The sequence below is a fragment of the Leptonychotes weddellii genome, chromosome X (assembly GCF_054177405.1).
Source record: "Leptonychotes weddellii isolate Sample4059 chromosome X, ASM5417740v2, whole genome shotgun sequence".
NCBI classification, from domain to species: Eukaryota; Metazoa; Chordata; class Mammalia; order Carnivora; family Phocidae; genus Leptonychotes; species Leptonychotes weddellii.
Genome location: NC_138385.1, coordinates 39381530 through 39407857, shown reverse-complemented (window position 1 = coordinate 39407857; position 26328 = coordinate 39381530). Strand labels below are relative to the sequence as shown.

Sequence of the window (26328 nt, the reverse complement as noted above, 5' to 3'; positions counted from 1 at the left end):
GCGCCGGCTGCTGACGTAATGACGCCAGGGGAGGGGCCATGTGTACGCCCCGCCCAGGTGCTTCCGGCTTACGCGCCGTGCGGAAGCGTGTTTAGCGCAGAGCTCACGCGCCGTACGGAAGTGTGCTCTGGCGCACCGGAAGCTGCCGGAAGAGAGCGATGGCGGGTTTGACTGTGAGAGACCCTGCGGTGGATCGTTCTCTGCGTTCGGTGTTCGGTGAGACGAATTCGTGGAGCCAAGCATCCGGGAGGGACAGAAAGAGACAGGGAGCAGCAAGGAATGCCCCCTGCACCTCTTGAATTGTTGCAGGAGCTGGTGATGGGTCGGGCTTGCAGCTCTACCTGCCTATCCTTTGGGGCGGCCAATCTAGTGGACTCGCGGGCAAAGTGATGCTCTCTTCCCCTGAGGTCTCAAAGCCTTTCCATGATGTGGCTGAGGAAGTTAAACTAGCGTTCAGCTTCTATGCGTTTCTCCTTTTATGAGCTTCAATTATTGTTTGGAATCGAGGGCGCATGGCAACTGTCCCGTACTACTTCTCACTCCCTATCCCAGAATACAGATTATATGCTGAGTGTATAGAACTATATGTCCACTTCCCGCCCTCTCAAAAGGACTTTCATCCTCTGCTTTTTACCGTAACATTTTAGTTCGATACTGGTAGCGGCCACCTGGAGTCTTAAAGTGGATTGTAAATGAATGAATGAACGAATGATTAAGATCTCGTCGAAGAAATTTTAAAGAGGATCAGGTCTATTCTGAGTAATCTTTTCAGATGAAATAAGTTTCTTTTAAGTACGTGTGGTGATTTTAAAGCACCTTTTGGAAAGAACATAACAAAACAGATTAGAATAATTTTTAAACATCCTCCACTACATTCATGGTTATTCTTGAGTGTGTGTGTATGTGTGGAAATACGGACATAATGTGCCAGTTTTTAAAATACCAAATACATTGGTATTTTTAGTAGTTATCGATAAGACTTGCAGATCTTCAGGTAAATACCAGTGCGAAGGTATTTATTTTCACCGAAGTTAAGGAAAATCATAACACTTGTCAGATAAGTCTGAGAACTTTTAGAAGTGCCTATACCTTTTATATTTTAGTCTTAGTGGTTTATTTGTTTTGTAATTAAAGTCAGCAGACAAGATTGAAATGTCTGAAATACCATGGAACTGGGATTGTAGGAACACTGTTTTGAGGTAGTTGTTACATTTTCAATGATATAAGTTCTGATTCTGTTTACTTTCTCACAAGGGAAATAGGTTACAAACTCAAGAGTTTTAATATATTGTCTATTTTCTTTCATAGTGGGGAACATTCCATATGAGGCTACTGAAGAGCAATTAAAGGACATCTTTTCTGAGGTTGGACCTGTTGTTAGTTTCAGGTGAGATTCTCCTTTGACTACTTGGGGTTTTCTTTAAAATCACAAATTTGGCCCTTAGTAATAATAGCAAGGTTTTTACTGGTGACTTTTCACATGCATCCTTCTGTTTGTAACAGCTTTATTCAGGTATAATTCACATACCATACAACTGACATTTATTTTTACTAAAAGATACTTTTTTTTCATTTAAAAATGTTTAAAAAAATATTTCAGTGAAGCAGTCAGTTATAACGTTATTTGTCTTACAGTGGACCAAATTAGAACATGGCCATGTTAGCAGGAACACTATATGTGTGTAACATTTGTGCCTGATACTTGGTTCTGCTCTTCCAGGTTGGTATATGATAGGGAGACAGGAAAACCAAAGGGTTATGGCTTCTGTGAATACCAAGACCAGGAGACAGCACTTAGTGCCATGCGAAACCTGAATGGGCGTGAGTTCAGCGGGAGAGCACTCCGAGTGGACAATGCTGCCAGTGAAAAGAACAAAGAAGAACTGAAGAGTGAGTATGAACCTGATTTGTACGCAACATGAATTAGTAAAGATGTAACAATGAAGATTTTTCCATTTGTGATATGTTTTAGCACTCGCTGAAATGGTTAGCCTCGTAGCTTCTTGACCCACTTTAGGCGCCTGCATTAGGGAAGTGTATATCTTTGAGAAACAAGGTAAAGTTGACTTTAGAAGTCCTTCAGTTGTGAAGGAGTTGGTTGACAGTTGAAGATGAATTCAGGCTCACCAAGTCATTAGTTGCACTATGTCATTAGTTTACCACTGCTGTAACGGTTTGTCAGATCTGTAATTGGTGGGATTACTAAGGCATTCTGGCTTCTTTCACGAGGCAACAGATCAGGGATTCCATTTTGAAATTAGCATCTTTTTCTATTCTTTTGCTTTTAAAAATTAGCATCTTTATTATTTCTCTTCTGAAATGACTTGTCAGAGGAAATCGATATGCCTCATCCCTAATTCAGGTTAACATTGTCCACCTATGTAATCCTAGTCCCAGCTTTCTTCTGAGAGCAGAAAATACACTCTTGTCACTTTCCTCTGCAGAAATAAGGACTTGCAAATCACTTACTTCTCAGTTCCAGAGAATTTAAAGTTACAACGGGTCCTGGAAAGGAAGCAGCCCTGGAAAGTAAATACTTGAAATGATTTAGCTCATAATTTTGCCTCCTTAACTTTTTGTACTTTCTTCCCGATCAGGCCTTGGCACTGGTGCCCCTGTCATTGAGTCACCTTATGGAGAGACCATCAGTCCTGAGGATGCCCCTGAGTCCATTAGCAAAGCAGTTGCCAGTCTTCCACCAGAGCAGATGTTTGAGCTGATGAAACAAATGAAGGTGGGAGGAGGCATTAGGTTAAGAACAAATCAAATCACATCAAATTTTCGAGGAGCTAATTGATCGAGTGAATGGAAATAATTCCCTGAGCTCAAATATAAGGTGTGCCTGTTGACCACCACTTCTTGCACCTTCGATATGCCATATGTGCACAGCATATTTTACATTTCGTACAAAGAGCTTTCCATTTTTTGTACACAGACACAACTATACAATCTGGCTTTTTGTGACCCATAGATATCAGATGTAGATATTCAAATGTGGCTTTTCTCCTAAATGGTGGTATTATGGTATTTGAAATGCCTCTTCCTTCTCTTGCCTGACATGACCAAAATTTTGTGTGCTATGCCAAAACCGATGATAGCTTAAAAAGCTTCTTGAATATTATATTTCTCAGATGGGAATGGCTCTAAATCGCTATTAATTTCTAAGTACTAAGTATTGAACCTGATGATGAATCTATTTATCTTCTCAGCTCTGTGTCCAGAATAGTCCCCAGGAAGCACGGAACATGTTGCTTCAGAACCCTCAGCTGGCTTATGCTTTGCTACAAGCACAGGTAGTGATGAGAATTGTGGATCCAGAGATTGCCCTGGTGAGTGCTTCTTATTCTTTTATGGAAACGCCACGGTAAACCTTGAGTGGGGTAGGAACTGCCTGATTGCTTTGTTAAGCAGACAGCTCATAGATTTGTCTTTTCGTTTTTTAGAAAATTCTCCATCGCCAGACAAATATCCCAACGCTGATTGCAGGCAACCCTCAGCCAGTCCACAGTGCTGGGCCTGGCTCAGGATCCACTGTGTCAATGAACCAGCAGAATCCTCAGGCCCCTCAGGCCCAGTCTTTGGTAGGGCTTTATCTCCTAACGTTTCTTTTACGTGTTTTGAATGCCATTTTCATGTTAAGAAGATAATACTGAGAGAAGAACAGTCAGGAGCTGAAGATGATAATTTCAATTCCCGGACATAAAAGCAATTTTCAGTTTGCAGAGTACATGGCATCTGTGCCAAGTTTGTGAAACAAAGAGATCCTTCCTGTGTGTCCTTTTATATAGGCTAATTTGATATTTATGTGCATGTGTGGTACTATGGTTGGCACTTTGTTATTCTACATCCATTATCTCATTTAGTACTTAGACTCTAATTGAATGAGGTTGGCACTCTTACTATCTCTTTACCAGTGGTAAAAAGTAAAGCTTGCTTGCCAAGAATGACCAAAAACTGAAGCCATAAGAAATCAGTACATTTGAAAACTGAAAAATTTCTGTATAGAGAAAAAGAAAGAAACTGTAAAGACAAATGACAAATTGGGAAAAACTGTTTGCCACACACATGACGGACAACAGGCTGATTAAGAGTTCTTAGTCATGTTCAAGAATGTTTATTGCCACATTATAATAGTGAAACATTGAAACATCCTAAATGTAAATCAGTGGAAGAATGGGGAAAATGTTGTATATTTATCCAGTGAAATACTCTATAACAGTTAAATAAATTGCACAGGTCACCATGAATGACTTTCAAAAACCTAATTCCATGTAGTAGTAAAGATGAACTAGGATACATGGTATTAACACAGATAACTCAAAAGTTACAAAAGTGAAAATAAGTGACTGTGGAAGCCTTCCCAAAATATGGGATGTATGTGTTTGCACATATCCCAAAACCATGTTGAATGAGTTGCAAATATGTCTAGTACATAATGATTTACATACAATTTCAAAACATCTGTAAAAATTCTTAAGTGCTTGTCTTAAGAAGGGGACACAGGATGCAATTGGGGAAGACCATAAGGCAGATTTCAAATATATATATTTATTTCCTAAACTGTATATTTATTTTATTTTCTATGCAATTTATATATCTGGAATTTTTCATAAGAAAAGTGTTCGACCTCAAAATAAGGTAAACATAAACAGAAAGAACAGTAATCTACCATTTTTTACCATTCAGATTGGGAGAGGTAAAGAACTTGAAGTCAACCATAGGTGCCACATATGGCCTCACAACACAGATCAGACTTGTCAGTCTCTGCTTTTAGAATATGGTCCATCTTAATTGTGTTCTATATAACCAGGCTCATCATGTGTATTGTCCAGAGGCATATACATACTCTGTTTTTTCTTTTGGTTAGGGTGGAATGCATGTCAATGGTGCACCTCCTCTGATGCAAGCTTCTATGCAGGCTGGAGTTCCAGCTCCAGGGCAGATACCAGCAGCTGTAACAGGACCTGGTCCTGGTTCCTTAGCTCCTGGAGGTATGTTTCAGTTACAGTCTTCACCATTTTGATATTTTACTAAAGTTTTGTTGTAGCAAATGTTCTAATGTTGCCAAGTTATTATGTGGTAATGAGATATTTATATAAAATTAATACACAGCTAGGAAACATATATCCTAGGTGGAGGAAATAGTTGATCTCTTATATACAGAGAGCAGGGAAAAGGACCACAAAATGGAAAAGTATGGTAACACTTCCAAATTAACAAGGGGGAAATGGAATGAATGGAAACTAGCCAACAAAGCCAGCAAATAGAGGGAAAAGAAAACAACATTGTGGAAGTAAGTAATAATAAACATAGAGTAAGAAGGAAGGAATAAAATCTCATACAGTCGTTATTCTGCTAAATGTGAATGGACTGAATTTTCCCACTAAAAGCCAGAGACTTAGATTAGGTTAAAAGGCACATTAAAAAAAAAAAACAGACACAAAATACAGAGTCACATTTGTTATTATTATATTTAACAGATACGAAATTGCATTTCACTAAATATAATCAGACCAAACAACAAAAGGAAAAAAGAATTTTTAAAACTGTATATTTTGGGGCACCTGGGTGGCTCAGTTGGTTAAGCAACTGCCTTCGGCTCAGGTCATGATCCTGGAGTCCCAGGATCGAGTCCCGCATTGGGCTCCTTGCTCAGCAGGGAGTCTTCTTCTCCCTCTGACCCTCTCATGCTCTATCTCATTCTCTCTCTCAAATAAATAAATAAAATTTAAAAAAAAACTGTGTATTTTGATTGAAAGTGTGTATATAGAAATTACTACTGAGTATTGCTATTATGCTTGTAGCTTTTTATCATTCAACAATCATAACTAAAAAAGTTATGAGTGAAATAGTGGTTCCCTATATGAAACTCCTATATGAACACATGATATATATCCATATTTAAAGTTTTTTATGCAACATATTTGCCTCTTGTTAATTTATCTAATCTGGGTTAGATTGACTACAACACTACTCATAGAGCATAATTGAATCTAAATTGTTCTGTTTTGTAGAGAAACTGGTCTACAGAGCAAGTTGACAAGGAATAGAGGAAGGGATTTTATTTTATTTTTTTTTAAAGATTTTATTTATTTATTTGACAGAGAGATAATGAGAGCAGGAACACAAGCAGAAGGAGTGGGAGAGGGAGAAGCAGGCTTCCCACCAAGCAGGGAGCCCGATGTGGGGCTCGATCCCAGGACCCTGGGATCATGGCCTGAGCTGACGGCAGATGCTTGACAACTGAGCCACCCAGTCGCCCCTAGAGGAAGGGATTTTAAAAGAAATTTCAGCAAACTCATGATTTTCATTTATCTATAGAGTAAATATCTTTCAGTGAAAGAAACGGATTCTGTATTTTATACATTTTTGAGTCATGGGTGCCTAACTTACCTTAAAATATCACAAGTTGAAATGTGGCCCTACTACACATGACCAAGTATGCAACCCATGACATAGGCAGCTCATAACATGAGCTGAAAAACACCCAAAGTTGTCTGTATCCTGTTCAGTGACAGAAGTGCCCTGATCATGCACTTGAATGTGACAGGAGTGTCAAATTGCTGTAAAAGTTTCTAAGTGTCTGCTCTCCATTTCTGTACTTGTCCTGAATTGTTAACATACAGTGTGTGGATCAACGTTGTCTGTGGACCACACTTTGAGTACCTTTGTACTAATAGACAAGTAAAGATATTGAGGAATAAAGTAGTGGAACCAATAAGCACGATTTATTATGGGAGATTTATGTCTTTTGACTGAAGAATACACTTTCGCCCCCAAATGACCATGGAACAGTTAAAAAAAAAAAACAAAAAAACACATACTTGGCCATAAAATAAAAACAAGTTTAAAAAGTAGAGATTTTACAGGCCGCATTCTCTTAATATAAGCCAATAAAATTAGAAGTAATTTTATTGTAATAAAATTTACAGTAATAAGTTACTGAAAATAACCTTTACTTGGAAAAATAAGGAACATACACTAGGTAATCCTTGAATTAAAGAGAAAATAAAAAGGAGATTTATAAATTACCCAAAAGACAACAAAAAGTGTATCTTATACAAAAAAGTATGGGAAATAGTGAAGGCAGTACTTAAAATGAATATCTTCAAATGCCTGTGTTATTAAGGAATAAAGGACCTCTACTAGTTTTAAAGAATTAAGAAAATAATTTTTTAAAGAAACAAGAGATCGGGCGCCTGGGTGGCTCAGTTGGTTAAGCAACTGCCTTCGGCTCAGGTCATGATCCCGGAGTCCTGGGATCAAGTCCCACATCGGGCTCCCGGCTCGGCGGGGAGCCTGCTTCTCCCTCTGACCCTATCCCCTCTCATGCTGTTTCTCTCTCTCTCTCTCAAATAAATAAACAAAAATCTTAAAAAAAAAAAAAAAAAGAAACAAGAGACCAAAAAGAGGAAATTAATAAATACAGAAGTTGAAAGTAAATGGGAAAGGAACTTAAATTACTGAATTTTCAAGTGGTATTTTTTGTGAGTTTGTAGCATTTCTATTTCTGAAGTTATTAAAACATCACTCAGATTTTTTTTTTTTAAAGATTTTATTTATTTTTTGACAGAGAGACAGCGAGAGAGGGAACACAAGCAGGGGAGTGGGAGAGGGAGAAGCAGGCTTCCCGCTGAGCAAGGAGCCCGACGTGGGGCTTGATCCCAGGACCCTGGGATCATGACCTGAGCCGAAGGCAGACGCTTAACGACAGCCACCCAGGCGCCCCCATCACTCAGATTTTTGAAATACCCTGTACAAAACTCCATTGACAGTTGGTGAGAAGGGGAAACAACCTAGTAGAAAAGGAGGCAAAGAAAATGAGTAGGCACTTAATAGAAGAGCAAATCCAAATGGCAACAAAAACAAATGCATTTGTAGTCATGGGATTGCAAATTAAATTACAATATTTCACTTTACTTAAACCCATCAGACGAACCAAAGTCTCAAAGAGAGATGACACTATTGGTGGGGAAAGTGGGGATCATAAATTGCCAGGAGAAATGTGAAGTGTTTCAGGCTTTTTTTTTTTTTAATTTTTTTTTTAAGATTTTATTTATTTGTCAGATAGAAAGAGAGAGAGCACAAGCAGAGGGAGTGGCAGGCAGAGGGAGAGGCAGGCTCTGTGCTGAGCAAGGAGCCCGATGTGGGACTCGATCCCGGGACCCCGGGATCATGACCTGAGCCGAAGGCAGACACTTAACGACTGAGCCACCCAGGTGCCCCGTGTTTCAGCCTTTTAAGAAAGTAGTCTCACATTTAAAATTCATGTACACTTTGACCCACCAATTCCACTTCTGGAAAGCTAGCCCCATACAAATAAAAGTGCCATCATGTGATAGTGTATAATATGAGAAATTATGCCCATAAGTCCTTCTGCCACTGCTTTCCTCAGATTCTAAATCTTTGTATTGTTTTAGTGAATGGTCTGAATAAATCAGAGAGTGGTTTGTGGTTAGAAGAGACCTTTGAAATTATGTAGACCTGTGGTTCTCAAACTCTAATGTACAGTAGAATCACCTGATTAGCTTATTAAAGCGCAGATGCTGGTCCCCACCACCAGATTTTCTAATTCAGCAAGCCCGAGGTAGGGCCCTGGAATTTGCAGTTCTAACAATTCTTTGGTGATACTGACACTTCTGGTCTGAGCAGCACATTCTGAGAACCACTGGTTTAGACCAACTCATTCACTTTACAGATGAGTAAGCATGGGCAAATGTTAACTTTATCAAATCACTTGTTCAAAATCAGTTACTTAGTAGTAGGGGTGGGGCTAGCACGGGTTCTTAATCCATGGCTCTTTGGTGCCTGGCATATTAAATGGAATAAGAGAATATGATGTGGGGGCGCCTGGGTGGCTCAGTTGGTTTAGCGTGTGCCTTCAGCTCAGGTCATGATTTCAGGGTCCTGGGATTGAGCCCCATGAGCCCTGCATGGGGCTCCCTGCTCAGCAGGGAGTCTGCCTCTCTCTCTCTCTCCCTCTGCCCCTCCCCACCATTCGTGCACGCTCACTCTCTCTGAAATAAATAAAATCTTAAAAAAAGAAAGAATATGATGTGTACTTGATCTTTTAGTTAAGTATTAACGAACTGCAAACAGTTAAGCTTGTCTTTTCTCCCTACTTACAGCATATAAATTTCCTTTGAGGAAAAGAGAATTATTGCTATGTAGAAAGGACGAGACAAGGACTTGTGGTACATAATTATTCTTTGTATAGCAGTCATTCTATCCCAACTGGTTAGGGTAGAGCAGTGGTTCTCAACCCTATTAGACCCTGTGGCCTCTTTTTATTTTGTAGTGACTTTTTACTATCCTGAAATGAAATGCACAGATGTAACCTACTGAACATGAGTTCCCAAAAAAATATAATGCCCTAACTATAATATAAAGAAGTTAAAAGGAAATTAACCTATAGTAAAGAATATTTTTGATATGCACGTGTTCAGGCACAACTACACAAGAAACCAAAAGGTAGCAGTCAGATGCTTGCACCTATCCCATCAGTGTAAAAGCTACAGATGCAGACAAATACAGGTATGATGTTTTGGCAACTCAAATACTGGAGGGACTGTTGACATTAGTGTTGTGATTTTCTCAAATGGTGAAAACTTTTGGTAAAGTTCTTAACAAAACAAAATGCAGTACCTGGAATTGACTCAGTAATTGTATTTCTGGAAAATTCAATATATATGTGTACAGCTGTAAATAGGGCAAAGAGCTTTTTTGTTTACAAATATGGCAGACTTAGGTTCTAAGTTCAGATGACTGTAAACAGATTTTCATTTGTGTTAAAACGTTCACCAAGACATTTGAAAATTTTGCAAGACAAGATAATTCTGGATTTTGGAGGACTATCTCAGACATTGCAAGGCATCTAGTATCCCTCTTGGCTTCTCATTAAATGCCAGCCATGCCCCATAAATCTTTTCACAACTAAAATCCACAAATTTACAAAATACCCTGGGAACAGTATTGCCTCCTCTGAGAGGAGTTTTGTGGGCAAGTGCCATCATTCTCCTATATCACAGAACTTCTGCCAAGGTTTTAGTAACCAGTGAGATTAAGTATTCTCATTTAACTCATTTTTCTGTCACTGAAGCCTAGAGTTTACTAGCAAACTTTATCTTCTGTATAACTGCATTGTTTAGTGATAGTTATGATCTTTCTTTGTAGTTTTCTGCCTGGGAGGCAGAAGAAGGGAATTTGTTAACTCAGCCACTGTCCTAATTTTTTTCTACACGGTCCTAATTTGTGTTTTTCTTTCCTTCCCTTTATCTTCTAGGAGGAATGCAAGCCCAGGTTGGAATGCCAGGAAGTGGACCAGTGTCCATTGAACGGGGACAAGGTAAATAAATGTTAATATCTGATTAATGTGGACTGGACTCGGAAATGTTGTATTTATCTGCACTGTCTTAATATGGCAGCCACTAACCACTGGTTATTTGAACATTAAATTAATTGAAATTAGGTAGAACTTAAAATTCAATTTCTCATCACACTAGCCACATTCCAAGTGTTCGACGGCCACATGTGGTTATGGCACCACATACTGGATATGGCAGATATAGAATATTTCCCTCATTGCACAATATTCTGTTGGGGACAGCGCTAGTCTAGACTTTCCATCTAGTGACTCAGAGCCCAGCTCTACAAGAATCAAAGCAGATGGATCCTTTGTTTCTATTTAATTTATATCACCTTTTCATAATAGCCTAATGACACTGCTGACATGTTCTCTCTCACCCTTGTGGATATCTGTTGACTGAGTAAGGAGCTTTAATAATGAGCATGTAACATGTAGAAGCCTAAATCTAAACCACAGAGAAAACTGGGAGGGGATCAGAGGTCTGTGAAGCCTACTTGGTAAGGGTATGTTGTACTGTGGCAGTAACACTGGATACCACAGCAAGAGCCACTCCAGAATCTCCAAATTATTTCCCTCTGTTGCTGGAGTTTGAAGAAACAGAAAATGCAGTGGTTTGGTTGAAAACAACGTTAGGAGGAGAGAGAGTGAGAAAACAGAAGCAACTAACAGTAAAACTGAGGGCATACTATAGGCAAGGCACTGTAATTTTCATAGACAACTGTGTGAGTTAGGGGGCAGCACCTCAGTATTCAGATAAAGAAATGGAAGCTCAGAGTTTTAAGTTACTTATTCAAGGGCACATGGTAAGTAAATACTGCTGAGTAACGTGGACAGGACTTGGGGCACTCATCTCTTCCAGCTAGTAAGTGGCAGAGCAAGATTCTGAAGTCTCTGACTAAAATCTTCCTCTTTCTGAAAATCCACACCGCCTCTATTAACTTCCAGAAACACTCTTCAGTGTCTTCCATTCTTATTCATGTTGTCATCGTGATGAGAAAGAACTGCTTTGGGCAGCACAGAGAAACTTAAGTTACTTCTTCTTAGCATATGGCCTATAAGTGAAACCCATTTTTTAAAAGCAAAATATTAAGGTGGAGCCTGTGTACTATATTCCTCGTCTATGGTTTGTCCATTAGGGTTGGTTGCTGAAGTGACAGAACGGATCATCTGGTCAGATGGTTGACAGTGGGACAAGCTCTTGACCAAATGCCTCATCTAAGCAGCCTGTGCTTTTGTGCTGTTGTGCCCCCACGCCCTTGACCACTCTCAGTAGATGGTGTGTGCACCCACAGTATTTCTGCACTAGGGAGAAGGCATTGGGGTTCCAGTCATATTTTTCTTCTTCCCAAGCCATCAATCAGTCTTTCCAAACTTCAGCCGTTTAATATATATTTCCGCAAGACCTCTTTTTTCCCGCTATAGTTGTCTTCATCTCTCTGGGTCAAAAGTTAGCAAAGGGAAATGACTTGAGTTCTGAAGGTATATGAGGTGTGTCTTCTTGAAGAGATAAAGTGAGATGAGTTTCTTTTATAGTTTTTGTTCAGTATCCAGCAGAGGAAGCAAGAATCTTTCCACTTGTACCCAGTTTTCTTTCTTTTCCTGGAAGCCATACTTCTTATGCACCTTTGTAATGATAAAAGGAGACAGTGAGATTAGTTTAAGAAGACACTTCTTGCCTTCTGCCACCTCTGTGTAGTGTTGGTGCCCTTGTCATCTCATTAGTCTTTGTCTGCTGTTGTCATGGCGTTTGGTTATCACCGGGGACTCGTAGCAGCGGAGTATTTTTTGAGGAGTGATATTCTCTTTCTTTGTCTAAAGGTCATTCGCTGCATTTCCCGCAGAGATTTTTGTGCTTTAAAATACGGCAAAAAATCGTACGGTCCACTTCTGTTATGGGCCTCTTCAGAAAAATCTTGCCTTCCAGATTCAGTACAATCTCTTCCATGTTTTGCTTATGAAACTATGTTTATGTTCTTTGCCTAACTAGAGGTTTAGAACCATACTTTTTATGTTTTGTTTCTTTTCTTGTAATGGTATAAGGAGATTTAGGTGGACTCGTAGTAGCAGAGGTGAAAATGGAGAGTGGCTGAATAAAATCAGGGGCCCACCGGTTTCACCTTAGGAGGCAATCTCATTACAGCAGAAGAGTTTCAGATCCCAAAGAAGCTACTTATAGGAAGATTTTGTAGCCTGAGGCAGGCTCCTGAACTCTTGGCTTTTTAATTTACATGTGTAAATCTCCACCGTCTGTATGTGTATGATTCTGTGTGTGTGTGTGTGTGTGTGTGTACGTGCGTGCGTGTGCGTGCAAGCTATTTTAAGTGTCTGCTCTTTCTCCTTTTGAACTTACTGCTCACCTAGGAACCCTACAGCACTCGCCCGTGGGACCCGCCGGGCCTGCATCAATTGAGCGAGTTCAAGGTACCCATTGTATCTGCGGGTTTCCTTTTGCTTGTGGTGTTCAGGGTGGGACGTTGAGAGGACAAGGGCTGCTTGGCAGTCATCCTCACGTTCGGAACCCAAAAGGGTAGTGTTTTGGGCTTTTGTTTTTACATTTTTTCCTGTTGGGGCCACAAGCCTAAGATTGACCTCTTCACACAGGGCAGAGAACATGGATGATATGGGCATCTGTCCGAGGCTGTACTCCCTCCCTACTGGTGTCAGGAGGCTTGGATGGAATAGCAGTCTGTAAGGAGACAGCAGGTTCTTGCAGAGCCATGGCAGTGTTCACATATGCCAAGACCCTACCTCTCTTTTGTGACTCTGGTCCTTGAACTAAGATTGATTATAAGGAAAACCAGGAGCCTAAGTTTCTTCAGGTTGCAGTGCTAGTCCTTGGCAGGTTGCTCCCCACTTTGCTCTTTATATAATTCCATCCATACCTCTGACATGGCACAGATGCTGCCTACACCCTGCTTCTGTTCTTGAGCTGCAAGAGGAGTCTGCCGTGGTGAGGTTTCACCCGCTCTCAGGTGTCTGAATTATGTTGTCAGTGGTATATAGAGTCATTTCTTGTTTCCTTCTGTGTCCTTCACAACAGTAACTCCCTGTTTGTTTCCCTGTCAGTGCCGATGCAGGACCCCAGAGCCGCTATGCAGCGTGGGCCCTTGCCTGCCACCGTCCCAACTCCTCGAGGTCTATTGGGAGACGCTCCAAATGACCCGCGTGGAGGCACTTTACTTTCTGTAACTGGAGAGGTAGAGCCTAGGTAAGCGCTAACATAGAAGGAAAAGACTGCGGGGATCCGAACTTTCCCTTGGTCTGAGAACACTGTCGTTCTGTACCTGTTTGCCTACTTCAGCAAATAAATATTCATGGCCGCTGTCCGAGACTAAGGATGCACTTCTCCTTGGACAGAACTGTATCTGTTGAGTATGTCATTTTGAATGAACCATGGCTACCCGAGTCTTTAGAAATTGGAAATTCTAGCACATACCCAAACGGGAAAAACTTCTGTTGCTTCTCGGTAGTAGCAATAATGATAAGATGATGATGATTGATATGAATGGGGATTATGCCTCTGACTCTGCTGTGAGTACTTTACTTAGATCATCTCATTAAATCCACACAACAGCCCTGTGAGATTGGTACTAATACAGTCCTATTTTACAGATGAAGAAACCGAGGCATAGAGAAGTTAAGTAAATGTGCCCAAGATCACACAGCTAATAAGGGATAAAGCCTAGATTTGAACCTATAGAGTAATCCACGTTCTTAAGCACTGTACTACATACTCGTTCTATACAATGGATATCCATTACCTCCTCCTTAATTATGAGTGCCCCAAGCAAATATGAAATTCTAGAATACGTGCGTTTATATCTCCATAGCTTTTTTTTTTTCTTTTTGGACCTGTTTGATGTTTATTCTCTTAGCATTTATAGACTGATGTTTGCATCAGTTCTTTGATTTTTTTACTTACTGATCCTTCTGGTTGACTTTTTTTTGTTGTTTTGTTCTGTTTTAAAATGTAACATTTTTCTCCATCTCTAGAGGTTACCTGGGACCACCTCATCAGGGTCCACCCATGCACCATGTCCCGGGCCATGACAGCCGTGGCCCACCCCCACATGAGTTGAGGGGAGGGCCATTAGCTGAGCCCAGACCTCTAATGGCGGAGCCAAGAGGACCCATGCTAGATCAGAGGGGTCCACCCTTGGATGGCAGAGGTAAGGGGAGACCACGTCACAAGGCCGACTGGTAGTTGTGGGCTGATAATAAACCCAACTGTCTTAGGTTCTAATCTAGGATAAAGAAGGCTGGGGCAGTGGGATTGGCAAACATATTTAAGATTTATCTGCAGACCTGTAAAACTGGGAAGGAGAAAACGGTCTCGTGTACAGTTGACTGTTGAATAACACGTTTGAACTGCGCAGGTCCACTTACACATAGATTTTTTTTTATATAAATATAGTGCAGTACTGTAAGTGTATTTTCTCTTTCTTAACGATTTTCTTAATAACGTTCTCTTTTCTCTAGCTTACTTTATTGTAAGAATGCAGAACAATACACATAGCATACAAAACAGGTGTCATCAACTGTTTTATGTTTTTGGTAAGGCTTCCAGTCAGCAGTAGGCTACTAGTAGTTAAGTTTTGGGGGAGTGCTCCAATCCTCGCCTTGTTCAAGGGTCCCCTGTAGTTGGGGGGAGACGTGACTGGAGGAATAGATTTCTTTCTTTGATTATTGTTTCTTTTTGCAGTAAAGATGAGTAGCTACACAATGGTTTTCTTACAACTTACTTTACAGGCGGAAGAGATCCCCGAGGCATAGATGCACGGGGGATGGAGGCACGAGCCATGGAGGCTAGAGGATTAGATGCCAGAGGATTGGAGGCCCGTGCTATGGAAGCCCGTGCGATGGAGGCCCGTGCGATGGAGGCCCGCGCGATGGAGGCCCGTGCGATGGAGGCCCGTGCAATGGAAGTCAGAGGGATAGAGGCCAGAAGTATGGATACAAGGGGCCCGGTCCCTGGCCCTAGAGGCCCTATGCCTAGTGGAATCCAGGGTCCCAGTCCAATTAACATGGGCGCAGTTGGCCCCCAGGGATCCAGACAGGTATGTGCGATACTCACTTCTTGCTTCTACGTGAAATCGTGATCTATTCCGGAATTGACCGTTGAGCCTGACTGTGACTGCTTTCTGATTTGGGCTATTTCTCAGCTTGTTAGAACAGGAAGATTAGAAAACTCCCTTCTTCTAGTTTCTTTGTCCCTTAAGGTGGTTATTTTCTGGCCACCAGGATTGTAGCAACCTTGTCCCACAGTTTAAGGAGTTCTTCCATTCAGAGCAGAGCCCCTGCAGATTTAGGAGACAGAGTGTGTATCACTAGAATCTAGGCATGGATAATTTGAAAAACTTCCCCCAAGCGATTCTAACATACAACCGTAAGAACTGCATTAGAGCATGTGAAGAGCTATTAGCAGTCATTTCGATAATCTTAGGTTTGCCGAAACCTATTTTAGTTTACTTTCATCACGTAGCCTAAGTGAACAGTGGAATATGAAAGGCAGGTTTTACTAACGTTCACCTTAAAACCTATGGAACTGAATTCTTACCTCTTCTTTCTCCTTATTTGGCTCTCTCTAGCTAAGTGTATATGGCGATCTCTGATCGTCTATGTGTTGTCATCTCCTCCTTCTCCACACACAGTTGGTTGTGGGGAGATGGTATGTGTGTCTGTTCCCTGAATTTGTATGTGCTAGCACCTTCGTCTCCCTCTTGCCCCTCCTTCCTCTATGTACTTCTTCTCTCTTCCCTCTTCCATATGTTTATGTGTCTTGCTCCCCTGTGTGTGTATGTGTGTGTGAGACAGAGAGAGAGAGGGAGGGAGAGTGTCACTGGAATGGAACATGTCAGTCATCCAAATCTCTCATTTTATAGGTTTGGAAACTGAGATCCAAGAATTCAGGTGGCTTATCCAAATTCACACAGCTAAAAAGTGACAGAGCAAGGAGTAGAACCCCCTGTTTTTTTCAGTGTACTACTCAATCCTGTTATCTGCACATCATGTATTGTGTATGTGTGTGTCTACCTCCCCCTCTTTAATAGGAAATACGAATATGTTGTTTTCTGGTACGTGTAAAAGAAAACTGTTCTCCTTTTTTCAAATTGTGCTTTTTAAAAATGTGTCTGTGGGCCTTGATGTTTATTCTGCCCTCTAGGATCAGTAGCCTTATAATAGAAATGGTTTTTATTCATTTATTCAGTCATTCAGCAGATATTTATTGAGCACCTACTGTGTACCAGAGAGCGCTCTAGGTACTGAGGATATAGCAGTGTGAACAAAACAAAGTCCCTGCTCCCGTGGAGCTTGCATTCTAGCTGGGGAGACTGACAACAAGTAACTACATGATGTCGTTATATAATTCTGTCAGTAGTTTTGTGGAGAAAGACATTGAAAATAATGTTTGGAAGACCATTCTGGATAATGTGTTGCTGTTTTGTCTCTGCTAGTGCTTGAACTCATTACTCTGTAATATTAGGTTTATATAGTTTTCATTAGTAGATTGTATAAAGCCTATTGGATCTGAGTGGAAAAAAATAAAAATTTTATCTTCAAACTTTTTTTATATTGTTTAAATTAATATGTTTACTCATATATAAGTGAGATAGTGAGACCCTTGCTTCCTCCCCTGTATCCATCTCCCCTGTGACCCCCATCCCCTATAGATCATTGCTTTTATTCAATTTTGGATGTATCTTTCTAACAAAGAAGAAGATATTAGGAAGAAATGCATCTGTATTTCCTTTCTTTCACTGTTCTGTGCTTTGTTTTTTTTTTAACTTTACAGTATATCCCTAATTCATAATTTTAAATCAGATTTTAAAATTAACTCCAGTTCACCTAGTTGGAAATTTGTTAGTTAAAAGGCTTATTATTACTAGGGTGATTATATGACTTATCCAAACAGGGACATGTTTGGAGTGAGAGTGCTGTTAAATAGTTACTCTGGGGCAAAAGCATAAACTGGGACTTAGGCAGACCTTGGACGTGTGGTCACCTATATTGTGACTTGTCTGCCTAGAACATGTTGGCACTCCTGGAAACTTTATAAATGGCCGTTATTGAATGGTTAGCTCATGATAATAATACCTCAAATTAGTATTAACTGTGAAGCTTCCAAAACATTGTTCTCCTAGATGTTTCAGATCTGTAACGTAACATTAAGGTTCAGACCTGTCTCTGGATTCAGTATTGATAAAGAACAGAAAGTGATAATGAAGTGTATTATGCTTCCTTCCCTTCTTAAATAAGATAATGAAAAATGATTTTAACCATTTTTGATTACTCAAGGTCATCATTGAATGTGCCTATTATTGTATGTGCTATAATAGAAAGTACAGTTACCTCCTGTTTGGTTTCTGGTCTTCTTCACCATCAGGCTGTCGCCTGGCTCTTCACATTGCTGTCATGGTATCTGCTCCTAACAGTGTATCCACATTTCGTTTTGTGCTTTGCTGCTTCTGATCTACTGGGGAAGCAGGTAACTAAGTTTGTTCACAGTTTGTGTTTCATAAGAGTACCTAAACTCTCGGTGAATGCCTGAGTGTGAACATAACAACATAGGGACCTTTAACAGTTATTCTTGGTGCTCTGAGGCCTTTTCTTTGGGTTCTGGTGGTCTTCCCAAAGATCGAACTCACTGAAGATCTTAAATAAGTATGATATAACTGCATTTTGTTCTTTTAACTTGAGTCATTTTTTGGTCTGTATCTAGCAGAAAGCATCTGCTGCATATTCTCTCTGGAAAGTTATAAAAAGCAAATGTTGGGCTAATAGCAGTCTTTTTCCCAGAGGCCTTCCCATCTCCTTTCTGCCTCTGCCATAATGATCGTCTCTGCCTTACTTGTGGGATAGGGCCCTTTGGGGCGAACTGCCTATGTCTTATTGAACTAGAGGTAGGCGGTATCTCTGTGAATGAAGCTTCCCCAGTGGACCAGCATACATTATCTCTAGAATCTGCTGGCTTTCATTTCTGTTTCCACTGAGCACTAGTTTCTAGGATGTTCTCAGTTTTCTCTGTGCTTATGTGGCTGGATTTTGCTTGATTTGATGGTACTGTGTGATATTTGTTGATGATGCTAGAGCTGCTGTAAGCAAATGTGTCTAACTCGCTAGTTGATCTCTTGCTAAACCCTGCCTCCTGCCATTGCTAACAGTAGGAAATGATCTTCAGAGTCATTAATTTGCTTTTTTTTTTACTCATATCCATAATGAGATCATATCTTTCACATTGCTGTTACTGGATTCTGAATACTATATGAGAAGTTCTGAAAACTCTCCTCCTCCTCTCTCTTTGTGCACATAGGTCCCAGTCATGCAGGGAACAGGCATGCAAGGAGCGAGCATTCAGGGTGGAGGTCAGCCTGGGGGCTTTAGTCCTGGCCAGAACCAAGTTACCCCACAGGATCATGAGAAGGTAAGCAATACTGTCTGTCTCCAGAGGCATACATCTTTTGGATTCCTCTTTTCAGTTACGATGTGGAGGTCCTGGGTCTTTAGAGTTCATTTGGAAGTGATATTTACTCTTACAAGTTTTTATGATCTTGTTATCTGAATATCTGTGGGCCTGGTCTTAAAATTCTTAAATGGATGTATGTAAATGGCAGCTTATCTTACATTTCAGACTCATCAGCCAATAACAGTTTTTTGTGCTGATTGACCTGAAGCTCTAAGTCCCTTTTCTTCCCCTCCCCTTTCTGTTTTATCCCTAAAAACAATAGCAGATTCCCCATGAGTATATATGTTTCTATATTTGACCATCATGGGGAGCTCACGTCTGATGGAAAGACTAAAACTTGTGAAAAAGAGAGACTTTTAAAAGGGGATTAAAGGGGCGCCTGGGTGGCTCAGTCGGTTAAGTGGTTAAGCATCTGCCTTCGGCTCAGGTCATGATCTCAGGGTCCTGCTGGGATTGAGCCCCACCTCAGCTTCGGGCTCCCTGCTCAGTGAAGAGTCTGTTTCTCCCTCTGCCTCTGCCCCCCTCCCCCCACTCATGCTCTTGTGCATGCTCACGCTCTGTCTCTTTCTCTCAATTAAAGAAATAAAGTCTTTAAAACAGGATTACAAACTGAAGACTTCCCAAGGTCCACAGATATCATGTTAGTCTGCAAGAACTTTGGGTTCATGCAGGTGTCTGTTTGATTTGAGTCTCCTAATCTTAGGTATGATTGTACTTGAGCTTTTCATTGTGCCTTTTCTCACCAGCCGGTTTTGGTTTGATTTGGTTTGGGGTGGGGTTTTTTTGCCTGCACTATTCTATGTGTGAGGTATCCTTCCTTTTTGGACAGAAGCTGGTGGTGGTTTTTTAGCTGCCATCATTAAAACTCATTCCCTTTCTTTTCTCTTCACAGGCTGCTTTGATCATGCAGGTTCTTCAGCTGACTGCAGACCAGATTGCCATGCTGCCTCCTGAGCAAAGGCAGAGTATCCTGATCTTAAAGGAACAAATACAGAAATCCACTGGAGCACCTTGAAAGGTGAGCAGACTTAACCTGCCTAAGTCGAACAAACTCCTTGTGCATTTGGGGTATTAGATACTTTCAGCCTTAACCAACAACATTCTCCTGATCTAAAGACTATCCGAGGCCCACACTCCTCGTGGCTAGACTCTTCACCCTTCATTAGGTCAGCCTCTGTCAGGGTAGGGAAAGGCAACAGGGTATCTGTTCAGTTGTTGAGTTGGTTGTAATCTTTTTTAACCTTTCTTTCCTAATGGCAAAAGTAACGTGATCACTTTTACAAAATGAATCAAATACCAAAATGGAGAAAAGTCGGGGTAAGAAGCTCTGCTTCCTTAACCTCCTTCCCCAGACAACCTCTAAGTGTAGTTTATTGTGTATCCTTCCAGGATCAGTTGTGTTATTTTACTCCAGCTGTCCCATCAAAATGGAGAAAATACAAAGCATTTCAATAAAACGTGTAAATATTTTGGTTTCCAGTATTTATTTAATATTAACTATTTTGATGTTAAACTGTTAGAGCACATATTTCAGAGTAGTGACCGTCCACCATCACCATCCGTCCCTTTACGTTTTAGAGGTTGCTGTACACTGCTGCCCTTTCTTTTTCTTCCTTATCTGTCAGATAAAACGGATCATAATCATGGAACCATCTGATTCCATGTATTGGCATTTCTTTTAAAAACCATTTTGCCCAACATCTTGTATTTCATAAATAATTGTGTTCTTGGGGAGCCTGGGTGGCTCAGTCAGTTAAGCATCTGCCTTCAGCTCAGATCTTGATCTCAGGGTCCTGGGATCGAGCCCCGCGTCGGGCTACTTGCTCAGTGGGGAGCCTGCTTCTCCCCCTGCTTGTGCACACGCTCTCAATTCTCGCTGTCAAATAAATAAATAAATAATCTTTAAAAAAAATAAATAATTTTCTTTTTTCTTTAAAGATTCTTTTAGTTTTAAATAATCTCTGTACCCAACTTGGGACTCAGACTTACAATGCTGAGATCGAGTCGTATGCTCTACCAACTGAGCCAGCCAAGCACCCCAATAATTCTGTTTTCTAAAAACAGTTTAAAATTCACATTGTCCCAGTGTCAGCTGGAATATCACATTTTGAATTTCTACTTGTTACCCCATCTGTATTATAATCCCATTCATATATTATCATATAATAATGAACTCATTTACAGTACTTAGCAGTCTTTACCAAATATATTGTGTTTTAATCCATATTTGCAAAGTTACTAAAACATCTAAACTGGAAATATGCTTCATATCTGTATTTAGACTTTGTTTTCTTAATAATTTTACTTATTTATTTGACGGGGGGCGGGGAGAGCACGAGCAGGTGGAGCTGCAGGCAGAGGAAGAGGGAGAAGCAGGCTCCCTGCTGAGCAGGGAGCCCGAAGTGGGGCTCGATCCCAGGACCCTGGGAGCATGACCTGAGCCGAAGGCAGACGCTTAACTGACTGAGCCACCCAGGCATCCCTGTATTTAGACTTTAAATGACTGAACTATAATGAGAAGCTATCATAGATGGATAGCTAGCCAGACTTTTGGTATGACCACTACTTTACCTTTTTAGTCCAGATGCCCAAGGCCATTTTTTTTTAGTAAAAGTATAGACTATTATATTCAGAGGAATAGATTAAAAACTGTTCTCCTCTTTTACTTTTTCTAATTTATTTATGTCAGAGAAGGTATTCCCTACAATATGGGGAAATTACTCTTTTTAGATCGTGGAGACAGAAATGTTTCTGAAAGTTCTTTCATTACGTATTCTAGCTTATAAGATATTTCAAAGCCTTGCACATACACCACAGGGCAAAGGTTTTTGCTTGTTTTATATTTTATTTTGAAATAATTATAAATTCACAGAAGGTTGGAAAAATAGTACAAAGAGCCTCTTGTACCCTTCCCCCAACTTCCCCCAGTGATAACATCTTGAGAAGCTGTTGTGCAATACCTTTTTGGTTTGTAGTACAAAACCAAGAAACTGACACTGGTACATTACAGTTAGCTAGACTACAGACCTTATTCCATTTTTACCATTTTTTAAACCTACATTCAGTTTTCACCATTTCTTAAACCTACATTCATGTGAGTGAGATGTGCTGTGTGCATGTAGTTCTATACAGTTTTACGTGGGCAAGGTTTTAATGTGTATTTGCTGTTACCCGTGCATACTGTGGCCAAAATGTTGGCTCTCTGTCCATCCGGTACCTTGCTGGTTGTGATCCATTTCTGCTATCACTTGTGACAGGTCTCTCTACTATTACTGGTAGATCAGTGGTTTTCAACCAGAGGCAGTTTTGCTCCCTGTAGGACATTTGGAAATGTCTGGAGACATTTTTCATTGTCACAACTTTCGGGATATGGTATACTACTGGCATTCAGTGGGTAGAGACCAGAGATGCTTCTAAACATCCTATAATCGTAGGATATCTCCCCCCCGCCCCCCCGCATAACAAAGAGTTCTCTGTCTCCAAATGTCAGTAATGCTGAGGTTGAGAAACCCTGCTATAAGAGGTGATTACTTTGGGGATCCTGGAGGCAGACCCCTTAGGAATCTCTCCCTGGTGATTTGCTCTTTTGCATAGCCTCCCTCCCCCGCTTTGAAATTTTTTCTCCTGATGTTTGGGAAAGAGAACTTCGTCTCCATTTCTAATGGCTTTCTCCCAACTTTTCCTTACAGGTTTTCAAAAATACCTGGCAACAAATCGGGAAATTAATTCCATAACTTTGTTGAAATGTTGCAAAAAGATGACTTCTGCATCCTAACCCTTGAATGACTCAAATTGGTGCCAGGTGGAGGATTCCCATCACCTTCTCTCAGAACAAAATCAGTTCATTCTGTTGTCTTAGTTTGTATATTTTCTGTGACTTGAAATAAACTTTGAACACAATTTTAGTATACTGCAAATTGATATACACGACCTTTTTGCTTTTAAAAGGCTGAACACCAAGGGTGAAACCTTAGATGTGTTTTCAACCCTTACCGCAGTATTGTACTTTAATGTTATATTGCCATAGTTCTGTTTTTCCTTTAAGTTAACCACTTATTCTTCTTGGTGATATTTGAGAATTTCTCAGAAGCAATGTTTTCTGGAACTTAGTTTTTGCTTTGTTTGCTTCCAGCAGGAATAATAAGATTTGCCCTTTGAGAACTTGCTAGAACTTCTGAGTTTACGGGGAGAAAATAGCCCCTGCTTAGAGCTATTAAATGGTCAGAAGGCCAACAAAGCAAAGAGCCTAGCAGAGCAGTGTATTTAGTTTAGGAAAATCTAATGATCAAAATGCACTTTTTTTTATCAATAGCAGGTTTATTCACATGCATATTTCAGAGCTAAGACAAAAATGTTATATTGGCACTGGTTCAAGTGTGTCAGCAACACAGGAGACTGTTAACATTTACCTGTCTGTTCTAAACCTCTTCAGTCTTGGTAGTCAACCTTAAAAGTTAAAGAAGCCACTAACTTTTCACATGTTCAAGATGAAGTAAAAACTAAATAGAAATCAAAGGAACAAAATACATTTCATTCTGCCTTCTAGATAATCACTAACTTATAGCCTTCCCCCATAACCAAATTTATTTTGGGAAATTAAAACATAGAAAACCCTAAAACTTTTACATTCTTCTCATTTATTTTAAGAGGACCAAATGTAGATCACAAGCAGTCAGATTGCCCATTAGGCCTGCCCCTGCCTGCTTCCTTACAGATGGATGTGACAGTAATTAGTGCCACTCGCTCTGACCTATGGCTCCTCCTACCTAGTATTCTCTCTCTCATAGTGGCATTAAGGAGGAACATGATTTCTCTCCCATCAGGCCAACCTCAAGAGGTTAAGAGATGCCTTAATAATTAGTAAAGTTCCACTGGAACTATTCTTTGAACCTATTTATATTCTCAGAATCCTACCCTCTGGGTGAGGATTATGGTCAAGTGAATTAAAAGCCTGCCATAGGCTTAGAGAATGTAATAGCATATTGCTTACATGTCAAGCAAAAGAATGCAATGATAATCAACTTTATGAGAGACATTGAAATTGAGGGATTTTCTATTCTGATATATAAACGTTTACTACGACAAAAATTTGCTGAATAAGCTACTTCATATTACAACCTAGGAAGAAAAACGCTCAAAACAGCTGGGGAGCTTTCTGGGTCTCCTGCTCATCCCCAATTCAGGCTTGGATGTTGATTATACATAGGATTTATTATTATCATTACCTTTTCTGCCTACTTCCATGAATATTCTAGGCCTTAACATGTTGATTTTAGCAGTAGTCCTATCTCAAAGTATTGATATAGTTAGACATTGAAACCGAGAGTGAAGCCTTTCTCATTAGGAACTCATTATGTAAGTTTCAAGGAACACTAAGATTCCAGATCAAAATCAACGAAGATCAAATTATGTAGTCAGCAGTTGTCTAAGAGGAACCAAATCATCCAGGTTCCATTGTGCATTTTCCTAAAGCCTTATTAAATTTCATTTAGATTGTTGAAATCCAGGAAATCAGCAACAGCAGGGATATTCCAATCTGTTCCTACAGAAATATCCATTACTATTTTTTCTGATGTCCAATTAATAAATGAAACACAATTAGCTGCCGTGAGTTCATGACACCTTTGTTTTGTTCAGACTAGTTACTGAAAATGGATCTTACTAAAACTTCAAGTCATACAAATTTTTGGATAATTAGAAACAACCATCTGTTCATTTTTGGTCACTTAATGGTAGAGAAATAGGTGCTATAATGCTAATTTAGTAGAAACAGTCTTACAAATTTAATCAGTTGACTTGTCTTTGGGCACAATGAAATATGGGTTTTTTCCCCCTCTCTTTTAAGGGCCCCTCAGTCTTCTTCGCTTCTACTGATCACTGTGTCTACTAATATCCCAGAGCCAGGTGGATGGGAGAAATAAAAAGCATTTTGATAGGAGATAAGACATTTTGCTTATGTCATTAGGTGAATGATTCCTTAATAAATAGGGAAGAGCCGGAAAAATGGTATCAAAGTTTTAAATTATCTTTTTTAAAAAAGAAACGTTCGTAAACCACCTTAGTAAAAATGATGATAAAGAGCCCCTGTTGACTAAGTCATCTTAAGATGGAGTTCAAGTTTTTGCAATTATTTCCAACAGAACCATGTAAGCTAATGATAATATATCTGACTTTCAATTATAATTTCAATTATAATTAGCATCGTTTCAAGATTTTCTTTCCCAAATGGAGAACCTAGATTAAGTAATAAGATTCATTCATTAAGCAAAGAGGAAAATCCTTCATTTCTTGACAAGCAAAAATAAGTAAAGCAGAAATTGCTATTCACACTGGATAAGATCATGTTTTAAATAACAGTAAGAATGTACATAGTGTTATATAGGGATGGGGTTCTTGGTGATTTTATGTTCATTGTTTTATTATTTATGCTTATGATTATGTTTTGTCATTAATTCTTCAATAAATTTTTTATTTAAAAAAAATCACCCTATTTACAAATTTTCTTTGAAGGTGAGAGGGAGGGGAAAATATGACCGAAGGCTGGGAGATTCCAAGTAACACTTGGAATCAACAGTATCACCTGGGGTCAAGTCATGTAGCTGTCAACCACCTCGGCTCTCAGGCCTTGTTGCAGTCATGGCATTCCAGAAGGATTTACAGTTCTTTTCCCAAGAAAGGATCCATGCCTTTGCAATTATGGTGGCCTCGTGAAGATCAGTGACATCCAAGTTGAATCCAATCAAAAAAGAGAGGCCAGGGAGTCAGAGCCTGAGGCATGTTACTGTCCTTAAAGGGCTGCCCAAACCTGATCAGACTAAGTTGTTGGGAGATTCAGAGGAGAGACTAAAATGCAGAGTAGCATCCTCATTCCTGTAATTCAGAAGTTTTCCTTGTTGAAGTAGAATTGAACCTTCCTGGGATCCAGACTGGAGTATTGGTGACAGCGTTTGCTCAGGCTCTTTGCCAGGGTCTGAGGACCACATAGGAAGACTCCCACCACAGACCTGCAGGAATAGAACAATTGAAAGGGCTAGAATCCAGCGAAAGGGGCTATGTTGGTGAGGCTGGAGAAACTGCCTCTGCTAGGCCTCTACTACTCCCACAACCTTGCCTATTCAGGCATTCTGACTCCCTCACATTCTTCGCGGTAGTTTTCTCACCTTTTCTGCCCGCAAGCCCCCAACGTGCTCTCAGCCCTTGTCACACTCTCCGCGGTCACACTCTCCGCGGGCAGCCTTGCCTGTTCTGTTGAGAACAGAAACTCTGGAGACAACGGTGCAGGGTACAGGTGAAGTGCTAGACCCTGGAGCCCAGCTATCTGGGTTGGAATACCAGCTCTGACACTTACCCCAGCTGGGTGACTTCAGGCAAGTTTCTTTAACCTCTCTGTTTCAGGTTTCCCCCCCGTAAGACGAGGATCAAAATAGGCCCCACCTCACTGGGTTGTTTGGGGGTTTGAATGACAATGTATGTAAAGCAATTCGAAAAGTGCCTGGCA

General features: G+C 40.3%; 2 protein-coding genes across 4 annotated transcripts in view; one reads left to right on the top strand and one right to left on the bottom strand.

The window, feature by feature from the left end:
• Nucleotides 1–66: 66 nt before the first annotated feature.
• CSTF2 (cleavage stimulation factor subunit 2) lies at nucleotides 67–22730 on the top strand. 3 transcript variants are annotated; one of them, XM_031039770.2, is made up of 16 exons: nucleotides 67–216; nucleotides 1309–1387; nucleotides 1721–1890; nucleotides 2598–2734; nucleotides 3210–3329; nucleotides 3444–3581; nucleotides 4868–4991; nucleotides 10283–10345; nucleotides 12728–12787; nucleotides 12968–13054; nucleotides 13433–13574; nucleotides 14360–14535; nucleotides 15116–15423; nucleotides 18678–18788; nucleotides 19723–19848; nucleotides 22520–22730. In XM_031039770.2, exons 1-15 carry the CDS (start codon nucleotides 159–161, stop codon nucleotides 19843–19845), a joined length of 1896 nt encoding a protein of 631 aa, XP_030895630.1. In that variant the 5' UTR covers nucleotides 67–158; the 3' UTR covers nucleotides 19846–19848; nucleotides 22520–22730. The 3 variants fall into 3 exon arrangements, with proteins under 3 accessions (XP_030895630.1, XP_006743978.1, XP_006743979.1); XM_006743915.3 differs by lacking the exon at nucleotides 12968–13054; XM_006743916.3 differs by lacking the exons at nucleotides 12728–12787; nucleotides 12968–13054.
• The window catches only part of NOX1 (NADPH oxidase 1), a 26861-nt gene continuing 23208 nt past the window's right edge, over nucleotides 22676–26328 (bottom strand). The window contains exon 13 of the mRNA XM_006743912.3: nucleotides 22676–25834. Within this exon, the coding sequence (XP_006743975.1) occupies nucleotides 25708–25834 (127 nt within the window). The 3' untranslated portion in view covers nucleotides 22676–25707. The remainder of the gene's footprint in view (nucleotides 25835–26328) is intronic.

What these genes read in the sequence shown, in the direction of transcription:
- CSTF2 (XM_031039770.2), top strand. Translation starts at nt 159, where the DNA reads ATGGCGGGTTTGACTGTGAGAGACCCTGCGGTGGATCGTTCTCTGCGT. An exon ending in GAACAAAGAAGAACTGAAGA is followed by an intron (nt 1,891 to 2,597) that starts GTGAGTATGAAC and finishes CTTCCCGATCAG; the next exon opens with GCCTTGGCACTGGTGCCCCT. An exon ending in CCCCTCAGGCCCAGTCTTTG is followed by an intron (nt 3,582 to 4,867) that starts GTAGGGCTTTAT and finishes TCTTTTGGTTAG; the next exon opens with GGTGGAATGCATGTCAATGG.